At 48.0% G+C, this 25,864-nt stretch overlaps 1 protein-coding gene across 4 annotated transcripts in view; it reads right to left on the bottom strand.

Moving 5' to 3' along the window:
* Nucleotides 1-25,864, bottom strand: part of U2SURP (U2 snRNP associated SURP domain containing) — a 178,660-nt gene that overhangs the window by 33,861 nt on the left and 118,935 nt on the right. For 2 of the 4 annotated variants that reach the window (XM_030216897.1, XM_030216899.1), the window contains exons 18-20: nt 19,723-19,873; nt 8,920-9,078; nt 7,072-7,167 (exon numbers count right to left, since the gene is read on the bottom strand). In XM_030216897.1, coding sequence (XP_030072757.1) covers nt 7,072-7,167; nt 8,920-9,078; nt 19,723-19,873 — 406 coding nt within the window. The remainder of the gene's footprint in view (nt 1-7,071; nt 7,168-8,919; nt 9,079-19,722; nt 19,874-25,864) is intronic. The other 2 variants (XM_030216898.1, XM_030216900.1) reach the window with 1 other exon arrangement.

Genomic DNA, 25,864 nt, shown 5'->3' with positions numbered 1-25,864 from the left:
AAGGGATTTGATATACCGCCTTTCTGTGGTTTTTGCAACTACATTCAAAGCAGTTTAAATAGTATGTACAGGTACTTATTTGTACCTGGGGCAATGGAGGGTTAAGTTACTTGCCCAGAGTCACAAGGAGCTGCAGTGGGAATCAAACTAATTCCCAGGATCAAAATCCACTGCACTAACCACTAGGATACAGAACTTGCCTTCAATTTTGCATCATCAGGAAATGAGATTCTACTGATCCAATGAAAAACTTGATCAGGCCTAATCCCAGTTTACCTTTTAACAAATCCTAGATAACTAATTGGAGGATAGATGTAAACAAATCTTGTTCTCAATGTATGTTGAAAGAATCCAACACTATTTTAATTTAGTTTATTGTAAGACAATTTTTCACATAGATCAGAAGATCTGAAACAATTAGAATAAAAACAAAACATGCATAGTTAAAAGAGAATGATTAAAATAGTTAATCTCGTATATTCGTGTGATCTTCTGGTACAGAATGGCGGAAGTTGTTTTGAAGTTATCTTCTGATGCAAAGAAATCTATTCTAGGCAGGGGTCAATATTCAAAGTAATTTAAACAGACAAGAAATACTCCAGGCCATTAAACTGCTTGTGAAGAGCTATCCAGGAAATTCAGTGGCACTAAACCTGACAGAGATTCAGTGGCACTAATTGCCCATACCAAACACAGCTAATTTGTGGGTAATCTGTAGGCACAGTTAGGGCGGAGTGGAAACTTAGCTGGATAGTGGCAATTTTCAGCCCGCTAACCAGCTAAATAACTGCATGAATTCAGGACAGAAAACACCTGCCCTAACTTTATGCAGCAAATTAACAAGGCACGGATCTAAATATCAGCTGGTGCCCAGTTAACTTCCAGGTCCCAGCCTGAAGTGTTGCCAGTACCTTCCCCTCCTTCCCACATTGTGGAACATCCTGCAGCCCCCATTTGCCCATTTCCCCTACCCCCAGATTGTGGCAGGCTTATCTGCCCAATTTTTATCTACTGAGTAAATAGGCAGGAGTGATGCCCATTCATTCCTGATTTTGGGAAATCAGAAGGGGGCTTTGGGATGTTTCAGGGGTATCGCGCAGCTAGAAGTACTTATGCAGGTCCCAACTGAATATCAGAAAGGACCCTCATAAGCTCTGGCAGCCAACACATAATATTCATGGCCCAGAACTAAATAATCTGGGGCTAATTCTGCCCACAGTGGTCAGTGTTTAAGAAGACCACTAACCTCCGTGGCCAGAATATTGGGTCCAATATTTCTCGAAGAGCTAGGTTTTTTTTTTTTTCATTTTAAAGACTGCTAGTCCTACTGCACCATCTCTTCTAGATGCGTGACCAGGCAATAGTGCAGAGTTAAGGTATGACTGAGGGCCAAGTGGCAGCTTTGTAGATTTCTTCTACAGAAATGTCTTAATGGAGAGGTGGGGGGGGGGGGAGTGAGTTACTTAGTTTTCTTCCCTCACCCCTCCTTTATTTTCTTCTAGGGAATAATCTTTAGAAAATGAAGTCATTGTGCTATATTTTCTTTTTGTTTCACAGATAATGATGGTGGTTGTATTTTGCCTGTTTTCTTATATTATTCTGAGCTGTAATTCTGTTTAAACTGGAGTACTCATCATCATCTGTTCTTGTTAGATTTTATTCTATGGATTTAATAAAAGACTTTCATAAATAAAAGAAAGAAATGTCTTAAATGTGCTATAGACTGTCAAGACTTTGATTTGATGTGCTTTGACTTTTTTTTTTCCCTGGCCACACAAGCCAGCCTCAAGATGAGAACAAATGTAGTCCTCAGCTGAAATACCTACCCCAGGGAGAATTCAGTATTAAAAAAAAAAAAAAAAAAACACGTAAGAGTTTTGTGTACAATATTTACAATTCTAAAAAATTCTGCATACTCCATTTATCAAAATAATACTTATAAACTACTGTGTCTAAACAGTAATTAAACTTCTAGATCAAAGTACTTACTCAAAAATACAAAAATTATAAAGTTTTTGATGTAGAATTTCCCAGGAGCATATTTACAGCACATCATAGCAAGGGCTTCTGGCTTTCAGTGATTTGTATTTCAGCAGTACATAGAGTCCACTGAGCTGTAGGTAGTGCTGACTTCTTGCAGCAAGTGGACAGTTGTTGCTACAAATATTGGCAACTGAAAAAAATTTGATGCTATCTGCGATTCCTCTTGGGTATGCAGATCACCAAATGAAAACACATGAAATTCAGAAGCCCTAACGATAAGGTTCCTAATGATAAGGTTGAAAATCACTACTCCCTACATAAGAACACACATATACACACTGTCCCACTCCAAAGCTCTCCTACCCCAACTCAGCCCCCCCTTCAACACTCTTCTCAGCTCATATACCCCCAAACCCCACATTCTGTTACTTTCTCTCTTCTAGGTTATCTCCCTATCCATACATCCTCTTTACCACTTTGGTCTCCAGTTCTTCTCCTACCCACTTTCCCACCACACACCCATCTCCATCTACTATTCCACGTGTCCTCTTACCCCGTTTCCCTAACCTGCAACACGGGTAGTATTCAAAATCCTGTGCTGTTCTCAAAGTCAGGACAGCACAAGACTTTGGCATTATGCTGACAGCATTCTGGAAGTGCTGCACAGTGTAGAAGGGCCACAGCAGCAGCCGTGTTTGAATCACGGCTTCATCTCCCCAGTGAATTCTGCACAGAAAGAGTTAAATTGTTCATAACAGGAAACTTCTACGCAAATTCTGCAATTGGCAGTTGCAAAGAATTCCCTCAGGAGTAAACAATGATTAGATTTGGGGGGGGGGGGGGGGACCCCACACACCTATGTTTCAGTCCAGGAACCATTTTGTGAAGCTCCAAGCAATGAAAGTTTGTCTGCATCATATATTATGATCCCAAGAGGTAAAATGCTGGCAGAAGCATCTACTGAAAAATTGCCCAATTCCAGATTTTAGTGCTTCTTTACAGAAAATGAGAGATTACCACTTGGCTGTCTGTATCAAGATTATCTTCCCCAACAACGCTCTTAGCTCTGGAAGGTTAATTCAGTAAGGCTTATCTCTTTTGATCCAAGCTCCCTGGGTCTGAAGAGACTACGTATGAGCTCCCCACTCTATATTTGATACAGGTGTGATCAACACTAATTGGTGCTGAGGTTGCCGGAACAGAAACTCCTAAACCACCTGCTCATATCTCTTTCATCACTGAAGAGAGTGAAGCACTCAGCAACTCATTCTTACTCGTTAAGATAACAGTTTGGTTTTCCTCTTGAACTTTAGTGTTCATTGGTGCATGAGCTATCTACCAGATCATCATAGACATCTTCGTGTAGACTGTCTCTCACCCCAATCAATACAATGGAAAGTATCCCCCAAAGTATCAAATGACTCATAGCTCTACACTCTTCAACACTAGTTAGATGAACCAAAAACTTATCTTTCACCACAAGGGAAAAAGTCTCCAAAACTGTTTCAGTTTCTGTAGGTACCAATGCATATATTTTATCATGTAGAGCCGATGCACTGCTATTCCAAAACTGAGCATGGCACCCTAAAACACATCCATGAGATCATTCCCAGGTGGAGTATTCAGGTGGTCATTCAAGTATTTGCCCGTTACCCAGCTGGACTCTACCACCATCAAATCCTAGACGCTACTGGACTTTATATTTCAAACCCAGCTTTGTCACCACTGTTGTACATGAGATGGGATTTTGCACATCTTTTTCAGGGCATCAACGAACTAGATCTGAATACACCCACTCTGGGCTCTCTTCATGCAGAGTAAAAGACATCTTAAATTCACCCAAATGATTGTAGACAGGTAAGTTACAACTCCTCAGGTGGTGAAGCACTTTTAGATAGTGCGATGAGAAGGTCTGAGGGTAATCCTGTTGTCACTTTTCCAGGAACCTCCTTAGGAGTATTCACAACGAACATTCATGGTCTTCACTTGTGGAATAAATTGAAAGGTCTAAAAGGATTTTTGGTTCTTATTTCACTGGATCACAAAGTTCTGCTGGCTGCATGGATTAACTGAAGAGAAACCTGGCAGAGCAGATAGGATCTTGAGCCTCTAAAGTGCAAGTTTTTGCCACTAAGGCTTGGCAAAGTGTTTTTGGCTTGAGAGATCACTTTAAAATGATGGTAATTTGCCCTGGAGAACTTCTAGTGCTAGTCTTACTAAAAATTTGATCAAAGACAGTAACATAAAGAAACATTTTTTAACAAATTGCCAAAACTGTTCTATGTTGAGCTCAAATGCAGTCAACCCTTGAAAGACTACAGAAGGAAGAACCAGGTAAGCGAGTCATCAGCCTCTGGAATGAAGATAGAGCTCCCTTTCCTTGGTCAAAATTACCTTCCCCTGCCAGGTGTTGGAAGACTCACCCAAAAACTCTATTGTCTGCGACAGAATCAATTTGCTCATGGCTAATTTGACTATCCAGCTCCTCCAGAAATTAGTTCACATGAGAAGTGGTCTCCATGTTCACCAGACATTATTTCACTCTGATTAACCAACTATCCAAATACAGATGCAATAACACCCTGCTCACCACAAGGCCACTCACTCCTACAACCACCATCACCTTCAAGAATGTTCGTGGGGGTTAGGGCCAGAACAAACAAGCGCACAAAATTGGAATTGACAATCCAAAATCACAAATTGATTGAAATCCAAGATGGGTCAGAGTGTGGCTTTTTTCTTGACCATGGAATAGTGGTTCATTCCTGGTTTCTCCAGTAGGACTAGTCTTGAACACTGGCTTGACTAGTAAGCAGACTTCAAGTAAACATCCAAGAGATGATAGGCAAACTCAAAAGTGTAACTGTCACGTATTATTTTGGGGACCCACTGATTCAAGGTTATTTGATTCCACTTCTGGTAAAACTGCCTTATGCATTCTCCACCCCCCCCCCAAGCAGGAAATTGAGTGTGGGCCCCCAAAACCTCACTGTGTGGTTCTAACCCCATCAGTACTCCCAGCCCCCATCTTGCAACCTGCTCAGCAACCGCCATGATAAGGCTGACCCCAAAAAGAGAAATCTACCATAATGAGAACCACTTACTCTACCAGGCCTATAACCAAAAGTGTTTCTATGGAGGCAGGGGAGGTGCACAACCAGGTGTGGCACCTCAAGGGTAAATGGAGCAGCCAAGCCAGTTCAAGCCCTGCTTCAACCTTATACTAATGGTCAGAGGGAGAGAACCAAATATTTATAACCTATGCTAAGCCCTTACAACCTGGCATACCAGACCAGCCACAGAGTGCACAGGATACTTTACCTAGCATCTGCAAAAGACTTAAAGGATGTCACTAGTTCAATAGTTCTTAGTTTCTATCTGTTGGCAGGAGATGACAAACTCAAATGTCTGGACTGGCCTGGGGGATAAGGGATTTTTTTTCAAGAGAGGTTGTGGATTGATTCCACCAAAACTTTAGACTCCACTATGCTCTTACATAGTAACATAGTAGATGACGGCAGAAAAAGACCTGCATGGTCCATCCAGTCTGCCCAAGACAAACTCATATGTGTATACCTTACCTTGAATTTGTACCTGTCCTTTTCAGGACACAGACCATATAAGTCTGCCCAGCAGTATTTCCCGCCTCCCAACCACCAGTCCCGCCTCCCATCACCGGCTCTGGTACAGACCGTATAAGTCTGCCCTCCCCTATCCTCGCCTCCCAACCACCACCCCCTCTTCCCCCCACCTGCTCCGCCACCCAATTTCAGCTAAGCTTCTGAGGATCCATTCCTTAAAGACATGCCAGACTACCAGGGATTATTTTTTGTGACTGGTGAGAGGAGGCCCTGGGGGCCCACCAGGGGAGTAAAAGGGGGTGTTCGGGAAGGGGGCTATTAGATCACCAGGGATTAAATATCTGGGGGGGGGGGGGGGGCCCGCTGGTAAGTAGTTGGGTGCTGGGGGACCCACTAGACTACAGGGGGGAGAATGTTTGGGTCAGGTCGGGGAGAGGAAGGACAGGTGCACAAAAGTCCAAGGTAGGGTGGTCAGGCTGAAAGAAAAGAATGTGCTACTAGAGACCACCTCCTCTCAACCAACCCTTCTATGCTGCCCTGGACCTGGCAAAAAGCTTCCCACCCTAAACATGTGCGAGAAACTTTTTTTTTTTTTTTTTTTAAGAATGGCCAGAGAATACTAAATGACCACATTAACATGCATTTAAATGAATGCAAATGCGATCTGCGGTTAATGGTTTCAGCACAAGTTAATACACTGAAACCAACTTGACTATTGCTCGGCAAGTAAAACCCATGGTAAAACTGGGTTGAAGCCGCACTATTGCATTGGCCCCTCAATGCCTTTGTGTCCTTTCTACCCCTGACATGTTTTAAAAATCCAATGCAAAATAAAATTAAATGTTATTAGGGAACAAATACAGACATAGCAACCTTAGAAGTCTTCTTTGAAAGGAAAGCCTTCAGGTGTCTTCAGAGAGAAGGCTAATTTTTTTTTAGTTTAACTACAACTTACACCTAACAAACATGGCAACACGTTAGAAGAAATACTGCCTCATCCCACTGGAGACCAGAGCATGAATTCTACCTCAGATACTACTCTTTGGATCAGCAAGGGCAAGTTAGTTTCTTCAGTTCTGTCTACAACTGAGTCTTGTTTCTCAGTCACATATACAATCCATACCACGCAACACAGCCATACAGTACACATGAGAAGATCGAAGCATGGCCAAGCACGTTTGCACTTCAGACAACACTGCACAGAGCTGATTTCAGGTTTGACCACACAGCTCCACACAATCAAGGCATGAGAAGGCAATTTTCAAAGTCTGTGCAAAAGAACTGAAGGAGGGATTGGTGCTTGGTTAAGTTGGGGTAGGCAGTAACATACATGAATTGCAATTTTTAAAAAAATGGGTAATGAAAGCTGCCCAAAGTGTGCTTTCAGAAAAACTCACTTCAATGTACAAGTAATGTACAAAGCATTCCAGGAAGCATCCAATTTTGAAAACTACTCCTATATGAACTATTTATGAAACTTCAGTTATTAGAAAATACTTAAGTTAACCTTGTGATTCCAGTTCTGATTCATCAACAGCTTCCCACTTAGATGGTGCAACTTTAAATATTGGCTCACTCTTCTTGGAGTCTTCGGGAATATCCACTGTGTAAGACAATAAAATGCAATTAAGCAAGTTCTTTTATTATACCTTGAAAATATGTGATACATAGCAGACTACACTGGGGGAGGGGGTAAGGGATACAGAAGTGGAGGATGGGTGTATTTAGAGGAGGAAGATGTGGAATTGCAGCTTAGCTGTTATTGAAACAGACAGAAAAAAAAGAAGGCAAGATTCAAATCATACTCTTTGACTTTGCACAGATCCTTTCACCTTTCTCTGTCTTAGGTTCAAACTTACAGCTAGATTTAACACATATTATTTAATATAAACCTCATCATTTCCAGTGGAGCCTATCAAACATATAAATGGCAAATGACTGACTCACCTGCAAATGCGCAGTAGAGACTTCCCTCTCTGTCCCGCCCCCGCGTCAAGACGTGATGACGGAACAAAGAGGGAAACTGCGCTGAGGAGTGCACCACACAGAAGGGGAGGGAAGGAACCGCCGAGGTTGCTACTGTTTCCCCCCCCCCCCCCCCCCCCCCGGCCCTCTCTTCTCCATTGAACTTACAGCGCCGAAACCGCAGCAGGCAGATCAGCTCCCGTCGGCCTTCCTTCCCTGCCTGTATCCCGCCCTCACCGACGTTACGTCACATGAGGGCGGGACACAGGCAGGGAAGGAAGGCCTACGGGAGGCGATCTGCCTGATGCAGTTTCAGAGGTGAGGTGCTGTACGTTTAATGGAGAGGAGAGGGCCCAGCCCGGGTGGAGGGGGGGGGGGGGGCAGGAGAAATGCTGGACATGGGAGGTCTCAGGAGGGGGGCCTTGGAGCTGGGAGGGATGGACAGAGGGGAGCCTTGGAGCTGGGAGGGAGGGGGGGCCTTGGAACTTGGGCCTTAGAGCTGGGACGGGAGGGGGCCTTGGAGCTAGGAGGGAGGGCCAGAGGGCCTTGGAGCTGGCAGGGAAGGAGGGAGGATGCTGGACATGGGAGGTCAGAAGGAGAGGGGCCTTGGAGCTGGGAGGGATGGACAGAGGGGGGGCCTTGGAGCTGGCTGGGAGGGAGGGCGGGGGGGCCTTGGAGCTGGGAGGGAGGGACAGATGGCCTTGGAGCTGGGAGGGAAGGAGGGAGGGAGGAGGGAAAGGGGCCTTGGAGCTGGGAGGGAGTTAGACATCAAAATAGAGCATACCAACACTCGCCCGTTTTAACGGGCTTAACGGCTAGTTTATTAATAAATTGTGTTAAACGCATTTATGCAAGTTAACAGATTTTAGATTCCAAGCCCTCTTGAACAGGGATATACCTCTGTACTTGAATATAATCTTGCCTTGGCTACCAATGAAAAACTGTCAGCTAAATCTAAAGCTAAAATGAAAAGTAGGAGAAAAGATATGCAAGTGTAGGTGTAGAAAGGGGGTGGAGACCCACCATTGCTTTGGGTGATGGGCGCCCGTTCCCCATCATCCTGCAGGTCATTACTTCTTCTGTTTCAGCCTTTCCCCCTATGCACTTGTTTGTGCATACAAAGATTGGGACAAAAGAAACCTCAAGATGTATACAGTTATTTGCAGAATACACCTAAAACAAACTATTCAGTCATACATTTTTTTATTCTAAAAATAGAGTTTTGTATTGCTTTCTGCTGCTCGAAACCAAATTCTAGACCTAAATATTTCTTCTTTAAAACCTTAACATGACAAATGTTCACAAAGACTTTTGGTGCATTTTCTATTAATCCATCAAGAAAAATATTGACAGCATACTCTCCAAAGAATAGTAATGGAAATCTTCTTACATGGTATACCATCAATGTCATCATCAAGCGTCTTAATAGGGACTCCATCAATGTCATCAATAGGCGCACCATCAATAGGAATTCCGTCTACATCTTCTAAAAGTGCACCATCTAATTCTTCCTCAATAGGAGCACCATCAAGGTCATCCGGGACATCCTGTAAGCAAAAATCATGTATAAAAGAAACATTATCTACTGTTCGACTAATAAAATGATACGTTTTACCCTTTCTTCAAGGTGCTTCTGGCCTCTGAAAAACCTATTAAATTCAGATTCTAAAGTTTTTACTAGTCTAATCCTTGATGTGCTCCACAATGATTCATGAACATTCAACATTCTACATCTATGGAAAACGATATTGACAAGCCAAGCCCTAGATATCCTGTTTTAACATTCATATCCAGTTTATCTAAGTTGCTAATCCACTTATTTATCCAAACTGGGGGTAATCTGAGCATATAGAACAGAAGAATTATCACTTATACATGCATCTCATTAAATACTACTACAACTTACTACTAATTATTTCTATAGCACTACTAGACATGGTAAAATTATGTATCATACCTGATAATTTTCTTTCCATTAATCATAGCCGATCAATCCATAGACTGGTGGGTTGTGTCCATCTACCAGCAGGTGGAGATAGAGAGCAATCCTTTTGCCTCCCTATATGTGGTCATGTGCTGCCGGAAACTCCTCAGTATGTCGATATCAAAGCTCCATCCGCAGGACTCAGCACTTAGAGAATTACACCCACAAAGGGACACTCTGCCCAGCTCACCACCGCCGAAACAGGGGAGGGGAATCAACCCAGCTCATCCCCACACAAGTGGGGGAGGGGAGTCCGTCCAGCTCATCCCCGCGGAGCGGGGGAGGGACACCACACCCGCCGATGCGGGGGGATCTGGCTTATCCTGCAACCGCAACAGGAGCTGACTGACCCTAACACCGCTGAAGTGGGAGGGGTACAAAGCTGCCCTACAGCCGTACGAAGCGGGAGGGAGCGCCGGCAGAATTTAGGTCTCAATCCAGCCCCATAAAACGGAGGGGAGAGGAATGCAGCAGCTCACTGTAACACAAAATCGCCTCAACTCCTGAAGAATCCAATGGAAAAGACTTGAACACGAAGTCCTCCTGAACAGGAACTGAAGACTAAACTTGAACCTGAAATGCAACCAGAATATAAACAGTACAGATATCTGGGAGGGGCTATGGATTGATCGGCTATGATTAATGGAAAGAAAATTATCAGGTATGATACATAATTTTACCTTCCATATCATCATGCTGATCAATCCATAGACTGGTGGGATGTACCGAAGCAGTACTCACCCAGGGCGGGACTTAGAAATCCCTGACCGCAACACTGAAGCTCCAAACCGGGCCTCCGCCCGAGCAGCCACAATCAAGCGGTAATGTCTGGAGAAGGTATGAGCCGATGCCCAAGTTTCCGCCCTACAAATCTCTTCCAAGGAGATGGACCCGGCCTCTGCCATCAAGGCCGCCTGTGCTCTAGTGGAGTGAGCCTTCAGCTGGATAGGCGGCACCTTCCCCGCGGCCACATAAGCCGCTGCAATGGTTTCCTTGACCCATCGTGCCACTGTAGGCTTGGCAGCCTGCAGACCCTTACGAGGACCTGCGAACAGCACAAACAGATGATCCGATTTCCGGAAATCATTGGTCACTTCCAAGTATCTGATGATGACTCGTCTCACATCTAGATATTTGAGAGCAGAGCACTCCTCTGGGTAGTCCTCCCTACGAAAGGAGGGTAGACAGAGCTGCTGATTCACATGGAAGCGAGAAACAATCTTGGGCAGGAAGGAAGGCACTGTGCGAATAGACACTCCTGCCTCAGTGAACTGCAGAAAGGGCTCCCGACATGATAGCGCCTGGAGCTCGGAAACTCTTCTGGCTGAAGCGATAGCCACCAAAAAGACTGCTTTCAACGTCAGGTCTTTCAGAGATGCCCTCAACAAGGGTTCACAAGGCGGCTTCTGCAAGGCTCTTAGCACCAGATTGAGATTCCACGCAGGTACCACTGAGTGCAGAGGAGGGCTCAGGTGATTAACTCCCTTGAGAAAGCGTACCACATCTGGCTGCGAGGCCAGGGAAGCACCCTTCAGGTGACCCCTGAAGCAAGCAAGAGCTGCTACCTGGATCTTAAGGGAACTGAGCGACAGGCCTTTTTCCAGACCTTCTTGCAGGAACGCCAATACTGAAGAAATTGGAGCAGTGAAGGGAGAAAGTGAGCCTGCCTCACACCACGATGCAAAGGTATGCCAAACCCTGGCATAAGCAGTAGAGGTAGAGCGCTTCCTTGCTCTCAAGCATAGTGGCGATGACCTTGTCCGAGAAGCCCTTCTTCCTCAGACTCTGCCGCTCAATAGCCAGGCCGAAAGACCAAAGGGGGAGGGATCCTCCATTACCACGGGACCCTGATGCAACAGGCCCGCTCCGCTGGCAGCTGCAGAGGGCCGTCCACTGACAGCCTGATCAAGTCCGCATACCAGGGACGTCTGGGCCAATCCGGATTCACCAGGATTATCTGGCCCGGATGCTTTGCCACCAGGCCTAGCACCCTGCCCAACATGGGCCAAGGCGGGAACATATAGATAAGCTCCTGTGTCGGGCCACTGTTGGAGAAGAGCACTCTACTCCAGAGATCGAGGGTCCCTTCCTCTGCTGAAAAAGAACGGCACTTGGCAATTGGCTGATGACACCCTCAGATCTAGGCTCGGCTGGCCCCAGCGCTTCGTGATGTCCAAGAAGGCCTGAGCAGTATTCATGACTCCCGCAATGTGGGCCGCTGACAGCTGTTCCAGGTTTGCTTCCGCACACAGGCATAGCTTCACGGCCTCCTTGGCTAGAGGGGCGCTCATGGTACCTCCCTGGCGATTGACATAGGCCACGGCCGTGGCATTGTCTGACCGGACCCGTACTGGCTTCAACGCAAGGACCGGGAGAAACTCCAAAGGCGCCAACCGAATGGCTCTGAGTTCCAGGAGGTTGATAGACCACTTTGCCTCTGCAGGGGACCAGAGCCCCTACGCTGTCCTTCCCAAGTAGTGGGCTCCCCAGGCCGTCAAAGAGGCGTCCGCCGTGACGACAAACCACTCCGGGGTCATGAGGCATTCCTGCGGACAGCTTGTCTGGCCTCAGCCACCAGCTCAGCGCCTTGCGCACCGCCGGATCCAAGGGAAGGCGCACAGCGTAATCCTCCGAAGCTGGAGTCCATCGCTGCAGCAGAGAGAGCTGTATAGGTCTCATATGGGCCCTGGCCCAGGGCACTACTTCCATCGTGGCCGTCATAGAGCCCAACAGCTGCACACAGTCCCAAGCCCGAAGAGGAGAGGCTGCTAGGAACTTGTCCCACCTGAGCCTGAAGCTTGAACAATCCGATTGTCTGGCAGGAACACTCTGCCCACTTGGGAGTCGAATCAAATCCAGATACTCCAGGGACTGAGTCGGGCGCAGCTGGCTTTTCTCCAGTTGATGATCCACCCTAGGAGGCTCAAAAGAGCAATCACCCGGTCTGAAGCTCTGCCGCACTCTGCATAAGAGGGGGCTCGGATCAACCAGTCGTCCAGATAAGGATGGACTTGTACTCCTTTCTGCGTAGAAGGCCGCGATGACCACCATTACTTTGGAGAAGGTCCGCGGAGCAGTAGCCAACCGAACGGGAGGGCTCTGAACTGGAAGTGTCGGCTCAGAACTGCAAAACGCAGAAAGCGTTGATGAGGAGGCCAGATGGGAATATGCAAGTAAGCTTCCTTGATGTCCAAGGATGCCAGGAACTCCCCTGCCTGCACTGCCGCTATAACAGAGTGGAGAGTCTCCATCCGGAAGTGCCGAACTTACAAGGCCCGATTGACCCCTTTGAGGTCGAGGATAGGCCGGACAGAACCTCCTTTCTTGGTACCTCAAAGTAAATGGAGTAACGTCCCTTGCCAAGCTGATCTTCTGGCCTGGAACGACCGCACCCAGGCGGATCAGAGTTGTCCAAAGTCTGCTGCACTGCCACAGCTTTGACCGGAGACTTGCAGGGAGAGTGCACAAACCCGTCTCTTAAGGGTCGGCAGAACTCTAGCTTGTAGCTGTCTCTGATGACTTCCAGCACCCAAGCGTCTGAAGTTACCCAGGTCCACTCGCCCAGAACGAGGATAGGCGTCCTCCAATCTGCTCTGGGCCATGGACCAGCGCCCCGTCATTGGGTACGAGACCCTGGGGGGAGGACCGGAGGAGGCACCTCCGGGACGGCGGTCTCTGCGAAAGGAATGCTGCTTGGGGGAGAAGTTCCTTATGAAGGAAAAGGGGGCAGAGGAGCCCGACTTGCCCGGGCGATACTGACGGGCTTCCTGAAACCGTCCTTTGGAGGAACCGGGGCGGGCACCACTGGCCCGAGCCCTGACCTCTGGTAACCTCTTGCCCTTAGACGTGCCGAGATCGGTCACAATCTTGTCCAGCTCAACCCCAAAGAGCAGCTTGCCTTTAAAAGGCAACTTAGCCAGGCGAGACTTAGAGGCGTGGTCAGCAGACCAATGCTTTAGCCAAAGCCACCGCCGTGCAGAGACTGTCTGAGCCATACCTTTAGCCGAGGCTCTCAAGACATCATACAGCAAGTCTGCCAAGTAGGCCAAGCCCGATTCCAGGGCTGGCCAATCAGCCCTCAAGAAAGGATCCGAGGGGGAAGCCCGTTGCACCAGCGTCAGGCACGCCCTGGCCACATAGGAGCCGCAAATTGAGGCCTGCAAACTTAAAGCAGCCGCCTCGGACGACTTTAAAGCCGCCTCCAATCTCCTGTCTTGGGCGTCCTTTAGGGCCGTGCCACCTTCCACCGGCAACGCCGTTTTCTTAGTCACCGCAGTGATTAAAGAATCCACGGTAGGCCCAAGAAAGGCCTCCCGTTCACCTTCAGGCAGAGGATAGAGGAGGGACATAGCCCTAGCCACTTTAAGGCTCGCTTCTGGGAAATCCCAATGAGCCGAAATCAAGGTGTGCATGGCTTCATGCACGTGGAAGGTTCTAGGCGGGCGCTTCGTCTCCAGCATAATGGCAGAGCCAACAGAGGCTGAGGGAGAGACGTCCTCCGGAGAGGAAATCTTCAAAATGCTCATGGCCTGCACTAACAGGTTGGCCAAATCCTCTGAGCGAAAGATCCGTGCTGCAGAGGGGTCATCCGATCCATCTGAGCGGGAATCCATCTCCTCCAAGGAATCCCCAAAGGACCGTTGGGAGAACTCAGATACGCTGCCCTCATCTACATCAGAGGAGACAAGAGTCCTCTAGGGCCTGGAAGTACACCCGAGGGCGTTTGCTTCCGGAGGCCTCAACCCCTTGATCAGAGGGGGGAGCCGGGGCAGCGTTTAGCATAAGAAAAGCCTGATGCATCAGCAAAATGAACTCAGGGGAGAACCCCCTAGACTGTGCACTTCTGCCGCCTGGGCCACGGCCCTGGACGCACCCTCAACCGGCGCTCACAAGAGCGGGGGGGGAGGGGGGGAAACATGCTGCGCATCCAAAATGGCATCCGGCGCAAAACTCCGAGAAGGAGCCGCACAGAAAGAACGACGCTTAACTTTCGCCGCTTTCTTGCCGTCGCCCGGATCAAGGGCAACCATAGCATTAACGTCTCCCACCTCGAGGGCGGCCCAAGAAGAAGCAGTCCGAGCAGAGTGGCCGGCCAAAATGGGGGGGCGAGCAGTGGGGGATAGGCGCTTATGGCGGGAAAAAACCGCCGCACCAGAGGAAGAACCGGGACACTGACCGGACTCCAAACTGACGCCCAAACAAAGGCGAGTCAGGCTTTGAAACCCCCGCATCCCCGCTAGACGCACACACGCGGTCCGGGGGAACGAATCTTCGCGCCCCTCAGCCCTCCGACGCCATAAGTCACGTGGAGACCGAACGGGAACCCCCTGCCCGCTATAAAAGGTAAAATTACCTGCTTCTCGCTCCGAGCTGTAACGAACTGGTGTCCCAGTGAGCAGCTGCAATAAACACTGATATAAACGTTGAAATAAACGCTCTTAAAGGATGATCAATTTTTTTTTTTTTTTTTTTTAACGGAGCCAGCGGGAGGGGGGAGAAAAGGAGGGACCTGGCACCACCAGGTTTGCACTTGCTCAAGAAGAGCCCTCAACCCCAGGTACTCAACAAAACCTAAGAATTAGGCTTGGAGACCTAGCCAGAGCTGCTGCTGTGTGTGACCACCACCTGCTGAGATAGAGAACATACTGAGGAGTTTCCGGCAGCACATGACCACATATAGGGAGGCAAAAGGATTGCTCTCTATCTCCACCTACTGGTAGATGGACACAACCCACCAGTCTATGGATTGATCGGCATGATGATATGGAAAGCAGCGTTGTACACTGAAAATGTAAGAGAGAGTCCCTGCTTGACAGAGCTTACAATCTAATCAAGACAAACAGGACAAATAAGGGATAAGGGAATTATTTAAGGTGGGAATTATAAAACAGACATGGGTAATGAACAAGTGAATAGGAGTTAGGAGTTAAAAGCAGCCTCAAAAAGTTGGGCTTTTAGTCTAGATTTGAAGATGGCCAGAGATGGAGCTTAGTGTACTGATTCAGGAAGTCTATTCCAGGCATATGGAGCAGCGAGATAAAGGGAACGGAGTCTAGCATTCACAGTGGAGGAGAAGGGTACAGATAAGAGAAATGTACTCGATGAACAGAGTTCCCAGGGAGATGTGTAGGGAGCAATGAGTGGAGAGGTACTAAGGAGCTGTGCAGTGAATGCACTTGTAAATCACTAAGAGCAGTTTGAACTGTATGCAGAAATGGATAGGGAGCCAATGAAGTGACTTGTGGAGAGGGTTAATATGAGTACAGCGACACTGGCAGAATATAAGTCGTGCAAAAGAGTTTTCAACAGATTGAAGGGGAGAGAGATGGCTTAGTGGGAGACCTGTGAGAAGCAAGTTGCAGTAATCTAAGTGAGAGGTGATAAAGAGAGTGGATAAAAGGTTTTGGTAGTATGCACAGAAAGGAAAGGACAAATTTTGGAGATGTTACAGAGAAAGAAACGACAGTTTTAGCAGTCTGTTAGATTATGTGCAGAAAAAGAGTGAGAGGATTCAAAGGGCAGCAAGGTTATGGGACAAGGCGTATGAAAGTGTTATCCACAGAAATAAAGAATGAGGGAAGAAGAGAGGTCGGTTTACACATACAAGACCAATCCTAATAGCACAAACAGGCACAAAAGCACTCCTCTCTTACAGAATGTCTAATTTTGTGAAGCAGCTTAGAAAAATTTTGTTATTAAGGTGTACAGACACATTAGTGCCTCCTTATGGAATTACCCTCACTGTGCACAATTCAGACTTAACATTCACCTATCCTATACCACATTGGATGCTCTAAACAGGTACAAGTTTCAAAATTGCCATCCGAGTTTTACAATACATTTTGGGGCAAAATCTACACACAATTTTATCAATGGACGTTACACCAATTCTCAAAGAACTGGAAATCTTATTTTCAACATAAAAAGCTACAAATATAGAGAACTTACTCAACTGTAGCAGGTGTTCTCAGAGAACAGCAGGAGACAGATTACCGTGAGATGACGTTGAGGTCCCATGACATAGTGGAAGAGGAACAACTAGAGCCTGTACAGAGATGGGCTTATCTTCTACATGGTGATGGTAAGCACTAATTGCACTAAAGTGAGCCCTTACAGAGTTGGGTTTTAAACCAGACTCAGAGAGGTGTAGAAGGTACTCAAGCACTATTTGTTTAGGGCAAGAAAAAGGAACAAGGGCCCTGCCCTCACACCAGACAGCAAATCTCTATATTTGAAAGTAATGCTCCTCTTAGAGGAACCTTTCCTGGAAGCCAGCAGGACCTTGGAAATACCATGATGCAGTTGAAGAGATGCAAGTTCTATGTTCTCAACATCCAAGCTGCGAGGGCCAAGGACTAGGGGTTGGGATTCACAACAGACCCCCTCATTCTCTGTCAGAAAAAAAAAATCACTCCTACCTCCAAGGTTCTTCAGAGGACAAAAACTCCAGAAGAGGAACCAGATCTGCCTTGGCCAATAAGGCGTGATGAATCATGGTTCCCTGGTCCTGCTTGAGTTCCCCTATTAGAGGGATTGGATGATATGCATACAGAAGGCCCTCCTATCAATCTAAGAGGAAAGCATACAATGCTAGTCTGTCATGCGATCTGAGTGTGGAGCAGTACTGAGTTACTTTCGCAAAAAAATCAATCAAGGGGTGTCACACTCTCAGAAGATCTTATGGCAACGTTCATACTGAGAGACCACTCGTGCGGTTGCATCACCTTGCTCAGTCTGTATGCCAGATTATTGTCTTTTCCCAAGTATGTGGGTATGTGGCTCTGAGTACCATGACATGACTAGTGGCCTACTGTCACATCCTGACTGCTTCCTAACACAAAGAGTAGGATCCCATATCACTTGTTGAGAAAGTATATGGCAACCTGATTTTTTAGATCTGAATAATCGAGATAGTATATGGCAACCTGATTGTTTAGATCAGAATAACTTGGTTTAACAGCCTCTCTTTAAAAAGCCTTTACTGTGTTCCATATTGTCCACAGCTCCAGGAGACTGATGTGAAGCTGAGTTCCCAGTGACTTTAGGTGTCAAGCTCATCTACATGAGCAGACCATTCCAGGTTTGATGCATCTGTGGTCAAAATTATTATTTTTTTTTTTGAAGGGGGGGGGGGGGGGAGAGAAGTTTGGAATGAAAGTGAGTCAAATTGGTCAGAATTGTCCACCAGAGAAGGGATTGCCACAACTCTGGGGTGACTGAGATGGCATCCTTCAGATGCCCCGTGACCTGACACCACTAGAAAGCCAGAGTCCACTGAACACCTCATAAATGGAGGCATGCACAGTGGAAGTCAAGTGACATAAGAACCTCAACATCTTCCAAACTGACCTGCAAACCTGATGAGCGATGCAAATGAAATGGATAGGGAGCCAATGAATTGACTTGAGGAAAAGGCTAATATGAGCATAGCGACACTGAAGGAATAAAGGCAGTTTAAAAAGTAAAAAGAAGTAGATGGAGGACTGCAGGGTGAGAAAGCAGTTGAAATCAGAGTTGACAGAGGCAGAAAAAGAAAGAGCTAAGAGAAAGATCAATGTCAGAGACAGATTAATAAGGAAGAGAGGAGGAAAGAGAAACGAGAAGTGGACAGCAGCCCCTGGAAAAAGGAGAAGACAGGAAAGCAGAAAAACAAATTAGGACCAACATGATGGGAAAAATATCCAGAAAACAAAGATAGAAAAAAAGTATTTTATTTAGAATTTATTAACTATGTTAGTTTAGGAAATGTCCACCGTGGATGTATTTGTATTATATTCTTCATAAGAGGAAATACATTCCTGTTTTCATTTCTCCCATGATGTGATACATGCCTAGTTTGACTTCTTGGGGTTCCCTGTTCAATTTTTGTTGTTGTATCTCTATTTCTAATTTGTGATCCCATTCTGTATTTGGTGAGGGTCTGTCTGTTTGGCATGTGACTGAGGTATAGTATTCTGTGGGCATTTAACTTCTGCCCCATTTGTTCTATTTTACCAGTGGTAATATTTGTAGTGCTGCCTATTCATATGTAGGGTTCTTGTTATTTGAGTCATAGGAATTAGTGCTACTGTTGACATTTGTAAACGTATGTTATTATTTTTTTCAGGTTTTGTATTTTTTTTTACAATGTGCTTAGTAGTGCAGAGCTATTTTGCTATGGCTCAGATGACATGAGAATCAGAATATTGTTGAACTGTGCCTTTCATGTTTCTGAATGCATGTTATTTGTGGCTAATTTCATTATCTTTGATGTGTTTTGTTGTCCTTTTGCCAACTTGTGTCTTTAATAAAAATATTCAACTATAAAGATAACACAATGATTAAAAATGTAATTATGGAATTTTAAACAATTTTAATACTCGCTTGTTAAATAACATATATAACCTTAAAAGAAACTGATGGTATGCCTTGAAAATATTTGTGCCTTGTCAGTGTGCCACAAGATGAAAAAAAGGTTGAAAATCACTGCTGTAAACATTCTATGAGTGGACACGAAGCCAGATGGCAGGATGTGGTACTGGTAGTGGTGTTTCCCTTCTCAAACTCCGAGATACGTCCAAGTATCAGGAGGTATCTGGATGTAATGTCACACACTTGTGGTAATCAGTAGTCCTGTTCTCAGAAACTGTTGCTGTACATGCTAATCTCACACTAGCACAGGCAACCTGCCAAGTTTCCATGCTCTGATACCTGCTTATATATATTTTATATCAGTACAAATCATGTCAAGCACAATCCATTCTGATGCAAAATAAACAACATAATACACAAGTTGGTATTCTGTTATCATTTAGACATAAATGGGGGTAACTCCATAACCAGGCACCTATATTTGGGTGCACCAAGACCACAAGTAGGCGCCTAGGTTCTGTTATAGAAGGCAAGTGTAACCCAGTATTGGTATGCCTAACATTTAGGTTCCCACAACTACACCAGTCCTAAAACTGGTATAGGAGTGGACACCTAAATGTGGCAAGAAAACAACTTCTGTAAGTTACGCATGTAAGTGAGAGCCATGCCTCTGCCCTGCCTACTCACCACCCATGTATACAGCCCCCTAGAAAATACATGTTCAGTAAGTTGACTGAGTAATTGAATAGTCCTGGTGCCCTGCTAGCACTGGCATGGATATTTGAGTACATAGTATTTTTAATATTTACACATGTAACGTGCACGTAAATGTGGGTGCCTAGGTTAAAGAAATGTTCTTAATATGTCTTCCATGGTTCTGAATACCCACCACTGGTTCTTTTTCCTCTATATTTACAAGTCCCAAGAAAATATTCTGTAGTTTGATCAAGAATGGCTCAGGATAAATTGCCCAGTCTTCCCATGCTCTGAAGCATGTCATCACCCGTTGCTTAAAAGAAATCAGAAAAAAAACCCTTATTAATATAATTATAGATGATTAAGACTGCAATAGAAAGTCATTAAAAGTTATGGCAACTGTTCACAACATATGAAGCCTAATGCAAACCCTTTTCATGCTATAAAAGTGTTTACCAGATCTAATGTAACTTCAATGCCATTTAAGACTTGTTCCACAGTGAATCCCAGGCCACAGATCATTGTACGGAATTTTTGTACACTCAGATCACTAGCACTGTGTGTGTACATATAGCGAATGCTACATACCTGTAGAGGGTATTCTCCGAGGACAGCAGACTGATTGTTCTCACTGATGGGTGACGTCCACGGCATCCGCCTCCAATCGGAATCTTCACTAGCAAAAACGTTTGCTAGCCCTCGCGCGCCCATGCGCGACCGTCTTCCCGCCCGAACCGGCTCGTGTTCGTCAGTCCCGTATGTAGCAAGACAAAGACACAGGAAGACACAACTCCAAAGGGGAGGCGGGCGGGTTTGTGAGAACAATCAGCCTGCTGTCCTTGGAGAATACCCTCTACAGGTATGTAACATTCGCTTTCTCCGAGAACAAGCAGGCTGCGTGTTCTCACTGATGGGGTATCCCTAGCCCCCAGGCTCACTCAAAACAAAGAACATGGTCAACTGGGTCTCGCAACGGCGAGGACATAACTGAGATTGACCTAACAACTTATCCAACTAACTGAGAGTGTAGCCTGGAACAGAATAAAAAATGGGCCTAGGGGGGTGGAGTTGGATTCTAAACCCCGAACAGATTCTGAAGCACCGACTGCCGCGTCGGGTATCCTGCTGCAGGCAGTAATGAGATGTGAATGTGTGGACAGATGACCACGTCGCAGCTTTGCAGATCTCTTCAATAGTGGCTGACTTCAAGTGGGCCACTGACGCAGCCATGGCTCTAACATTGTGAGCCGTGACATAACCCTCAAGAGCCAGCCCAGCCTGGGCATAAGTGAAGGAAATGCAGTCTGCTAGCCAATTTGATAAGGTGCGTTTCCCCACAGCCACTCCCCTCCTGTTGGGATCAAAAGAAACAAACATTTGGGCAGACTGTCTGTTGGGCTGTGTCCACTCCAGATAGAAGGCCAATGCTCTTTTGAAGTCCAATGTGCGCAGCTGACGTTCAGCAGGGCAGGAATGCGGACGGGGAAAGAATGTTGGCAAGACAATTGACTGGTTCAGATGGAACTCCGACATCACCTTCGGCAAGAACTTAGGGTGAGTGCGGAGGACTACTCTATTATGATGAAATTTGGTGTAAGGAGCATGGGCTACAAGGGCCTGAAGCTCACTGACTCTACGAGCTGAAGTTACTGCCACCAAGAAAATGACCTTCCAGGTCAAGTACTTCAGATGGCATGAATTCAGTGGCTCAAAAGGAGGTTTCATCAGCTGGGTGAGGACGACATTGAGATCCCATGACACTGGAGGAGGTTTGATGGGAGGCTTTGATAAAAGCAAACTTCTCATAAAGCGAACAACTAAAGGCTGTCTCGAGATCGGCTTACCTTCCACACGGTAATGGTATGCATTGATCGCGCTAAGGTGAACCCTTACAGAGTTGGTCTTGAGACCAGACTCAGACAAGTGCAGAAGGTAGTCAAGCAGGGTCTGTGTAGGACAAGAGCGAGGATCTAAGGCCTTGCTGTCACACCAGACGGCAAACCTCCTCCATAAAAAGAAGTAACTCCTCTTAGTGGAATCTTTCCTGGAAGCAAGCAAGACACGGGAGACACCCTCCGACAGACCCAAAGAGGCAAAGTCTACGCTCTCAACATCCAGGCCGTGAGAGCCAGAGACTGGAGGTTGGGATGCAGAAGCGCCCCTTTGTTCTGGGTGATGAGGGTCGGAAAACACTCCAATCTCCACGGTTCTTCGGAGGACAACTCCAAAAGAAGAGGGAACCAGATCTGACGCGGCCAAAAAGGAGCAATCAGAATCATGGTGCCTTGGTCCTGCTTGAGTTTCAGCAAAGTCTTCCCCACCAGAGGTATGGGAGGATAAGCATACAGCAGGCCTTCCCCCAATCTAGGAGGAAGGCATCCGATGCCAGGCGGCCGTGGGCCTGAAGACTGGAACAGAATTGAGGGACCTTGTGGTTGGCGAAGAGATCTATCAAGGGGGTGCCCAACACTTGGAAGATCCGGCGCACTACTCTGGAGTGGAGCAACCACTCGTGAGGTTGCATAATCCTGCTCAACCTGTCTGCCAGACTGTTGTTTACGCCTGCCAGATATGTGGCTTGGAGAAACATGCCATGACGGCGAGCCCTCAGCCACATGCTGACGGCTTCTTGACACAGGGGGCGAGATCCGGTGCCCCCCTGCTTGTTGATGCAATACATGGCAACCTGGTTGTCTGTCTGAATTTGGATAATTTGGTGGGACAGCCAATCTCTGAAAGCCTTCAGAGCGTTCCAGACCGCTCGTAACTGCAGGAGATTGATCTGTAGACCTTGTTCCTGGAGGGACCAGCTTCCCATCGACATGAGCTCCCCACCCCAGGAGAGACGCATCCGTAGTCAGCACTTTTTGCGGCTGAGGAATTTGGAAAGGGCGTCCCAGAGTCAAATTGGACCAAATCGTCCACCAGTGCAGGGATTCGAGAAAACTCGTGGACAGGTGGATCACGTCCTCTACATCCCCAGCAGCCTGAAACCACTGGGAAGCTAGGGTCCATTGAGCAGATCGCATGCGAAGACGAGCCATGGGAGTCACATGAACTGTGGAGGCCATGTGGCCGAGCAATCTCAACATCTGCCGAGCTGTGATCTGCTGGGACGCTCGCACCCGGGAGACGAGGGACAACAGATTGTTGGCCCTTATCTCCGGAAGATAGGCACGAGCCGTCCGAGAATCCAGCAGAGCTCCTATGAATTCGAGGCTCTGAACTGGGAAAAGATGGGACTTTGGATAATTTATCACAAACCCCAGTAGCTCCAGGAGTTGAATAGTCATCTGCATGGACTGTAGAGCTCCTGCCTTGGATGTGGTTCTTCACCAGCCAATCGTCGAGATAAGGGAACACGTGCACTCCAAGCCTGCGGAGCACTGCTGCTACCACAGCCAGGCACTTCGTGAACACCCTGGGCGCGGAGGCGAGCCCAAAGGGTAGCACACAGTACTGGAAGTGACGTGTTCCCAGACGGAATCGAAGATACTATCTGTGAGCTGGCAGTATCGGAATATGCGTGTAAGCATCCTTTAAGTCCAGAGAGCATAGCCAATCTTTTTCCTGAATCATGGGAAGAAGGGTGCCCAGGGAAAGCATCCTGAACTTTTCCTTGACCAGATATCTGTTCAGGGCCCTTAGATCTAGGATGGGATGCATCCCCCCTGTTTTCTTTTCCACAAGGAAGTACCTGGAATAGAATCCCAGCCCTTCTTGCCCCGGTGGCACGGGCTCGACCGCATTGGCGCTGAGAAGGGCGGAGAGTTCCTCTGCAAGTACCTGCTTGTGCTGGAAGCTGAAAGACTGAGCTCCCGGTGGGCAATTTGGAGGCATGGAGGTCAAATTGAGGGCGTATCCTTGCCGGACTATTTGAAGAACCCAACGGTTGGAGGTAATAAGAGGCCACCTTTGGTGAAAAACTTTCAAACTCCCCCCGACCGGCAGATCGTCCGGCACGGACACTTTGGTCTCGGCTATGCTCTGCTGGAGCCAGTCAAAAGCTCGCCCCCTGCTTTTGCTGGGGAGCTGTGGGGCCTTGCTGAGGCGCACGCTGCTGACGAGAGCGAGCGCGCTGGGGCTTAGCCTGGGCCGCAGGCTGTTGAGAGGGAGGATTGTACCTACGCTTACCAGAAGAGTAGGGAACAGCCCTCCTTCCCCCATAAAAACGTCTACCTGAAGAGGTAGATGCTGAAGGCTGCCGGCGGGAGAATTTGTCGAAAGCGTTATCCCGCTGGTGGAGCTGTTCTACCACCTGTTTGACTTTTCCCCCCAAAATGTTATCCGCTCGGCAAGGGGAGTCTGCAATCCGCTGCTGGATCCTATTCTCCAGGTCGGAGGCACGCAGCCATGAGAGCCTGCGCATCACCACACCTTGAGCAGCGGCCCTGGACGCAACATCAAAGGTATCAAATACCCCTCTGGCCAGGAATTTCCTACATTCCGTCAGCTGCCTGACCACCTCCTGAAACGGCTTGGCTTGCTCCAAAGGGAGCTGGGCCACCAAGTCCGCCAGCTTCCGCACATTATTCCACATATGGATGCTCGTGTAGAGCTGGTATGATTGAATCTTGGCCACGAGCATGGAAGAATGATAGGCCTTCCTCCCAAAGGAGTCTAAGGTTCGGGAGTCTTTGCCCGGGGGCGCCGAAGCATGTTCTCTAGAACTCTTAGCCTTCTTCAGGGCCAGATCCACCACACCAGAGTCGTGAGGCAACTGAGTGCGCATCAGCTCTGGATCCCCAAGGATCCGGTACTGGGATTCTATCTTCTTGGGAATGTGGGGATTAGTTAGTGGCTTGGTCCAGTTTGCCAGCAATGTCTTTTTCAGGACATGATGCATGGGTACTGTGGACACTTCCTTAGGTGGAGAAGGATAGTCCAAGAGCTCAAACATTTCAGCCCTTGGCTCATCCTCCACGACCACCGGGAAGGGGATGGCCATAGACATCTTCCGGACAAAGGCAGAGAAAGACAGACTCTCGGGAGGAGAAAGCCGCCTTTCAGGGGAGTGGGGTCAGAAGGAAGGCCATCAGACTCCTCGTCAGAGAAATATCTGATGTCCTCTTCTGCCTCCCACGAGGCCTCGTCATCGGTATCAGACACAAAGTTCACGAACCTGCGTCTGAAGCCGCGCCCGTCCCAACTCCGTGGAAACACGGCCACGGTGGGAGCGTCGAGAGATGGACTCCCTGGCCGGCAGCGGCGAAGCTGCCTCCCCCTACGTCATCGGGGAGTCCACCTGGGAGGTAGCCGAAGCCGGGGACCTCACCCCAAGCAAAGGGCCAGCTGTCGCCTCACTCGATGGCACCGGTGGCGCAGGCACCCCCGGTACCGGAGAAGGGCGCAACAGCTCTTCCGGGATGCCAGGAAGAACGGCCCAGAGACTCTCGTGCAGAGCGGCTGTGGAGAAAGACTGAGAAGCCGATGCAGGCGTCTAGGTCAAAACCTGTTCCAGGCACGGAGGCGGTACCGGGCTGTCCGGGGCAGAGCGCACCGACACCTCCTGGATGGAGAATGAACGGTCCTCCCGGTGCCGATGCCTGCTGGGTGCCGACTCCCTCGGCGACCCAGAGCTCCCGGTACCAAGTCGGGAAGGCGACCGGTGACGATGCTTCTTCGACTTCTTCGAGCGAAGCATGTCACCGGAGCTCCCCAGTACCGATGAGGACGTAGAATTCAGATGTCGCTTCCTCGGGACCGGGGCCAAAGAAGGTCGATCCCGGGGGGGGCTGTACCGCAAGGAGCCCTCAGGGCAGGAGGAGAACCTACCCAAAGGCTCACCGCCACCAACAGGGGAATGGACAGCCCTCATCTGCACTCCAGACGAAGAACCACCGTCCGACGACATCAACACCAGCGGGGGTCCCGGTACCGCCGACGCACTCTTTCGAAGTCTCGGTACCGATGATGCAGGAGGAAGACCGCCTCGATACCGTCCGACGCTGATGCAAGCTCCGAAGACTTCTGTGCTGCCGACGCCGATGCACCCAACAAATCCCGAGATGCTGTTGCCGTCGAAGCGCCGGAGAACTGAACGTTCCACTGGGCTAACCTCGCTACCCGAGTCCTCTTTTGTAAAAAAGCACAAAGACTACAAGCCTGCAGGCGGTGCCCAGCCCCCAGACATTGAAGACACGAAGCGTGCCTATCAGTGAGCGATATTATCCGGGCGCACTGGGTGCACTTCTTGAAGCCGCTGGAAGGCTTCGATGACATGGGCGGAAAAATCGCGCTGGCGAAATCAAAATTCGCTTTAAGAGGCACCGAGAAAAAAGGGGAGAAAAAACCCGTACGGGCG

Source organism: Microcaecilia unicolor, chromosome 10 (genome assembly GCF_901765095.1).
Source record: "Microcaecilia unicolor chromosome 10, aMicUni1.1, whole genome shotgun sequence".
NCBI lineage: Eukaryota > Metazoa > Chordata > Amphibia > Gymnophiona > Siphonopidae > Microcaecilia > Microcaecilia unicolor.
This window is presented reverse-complemented; position numbering and strand designations above follow the sequence as displayed.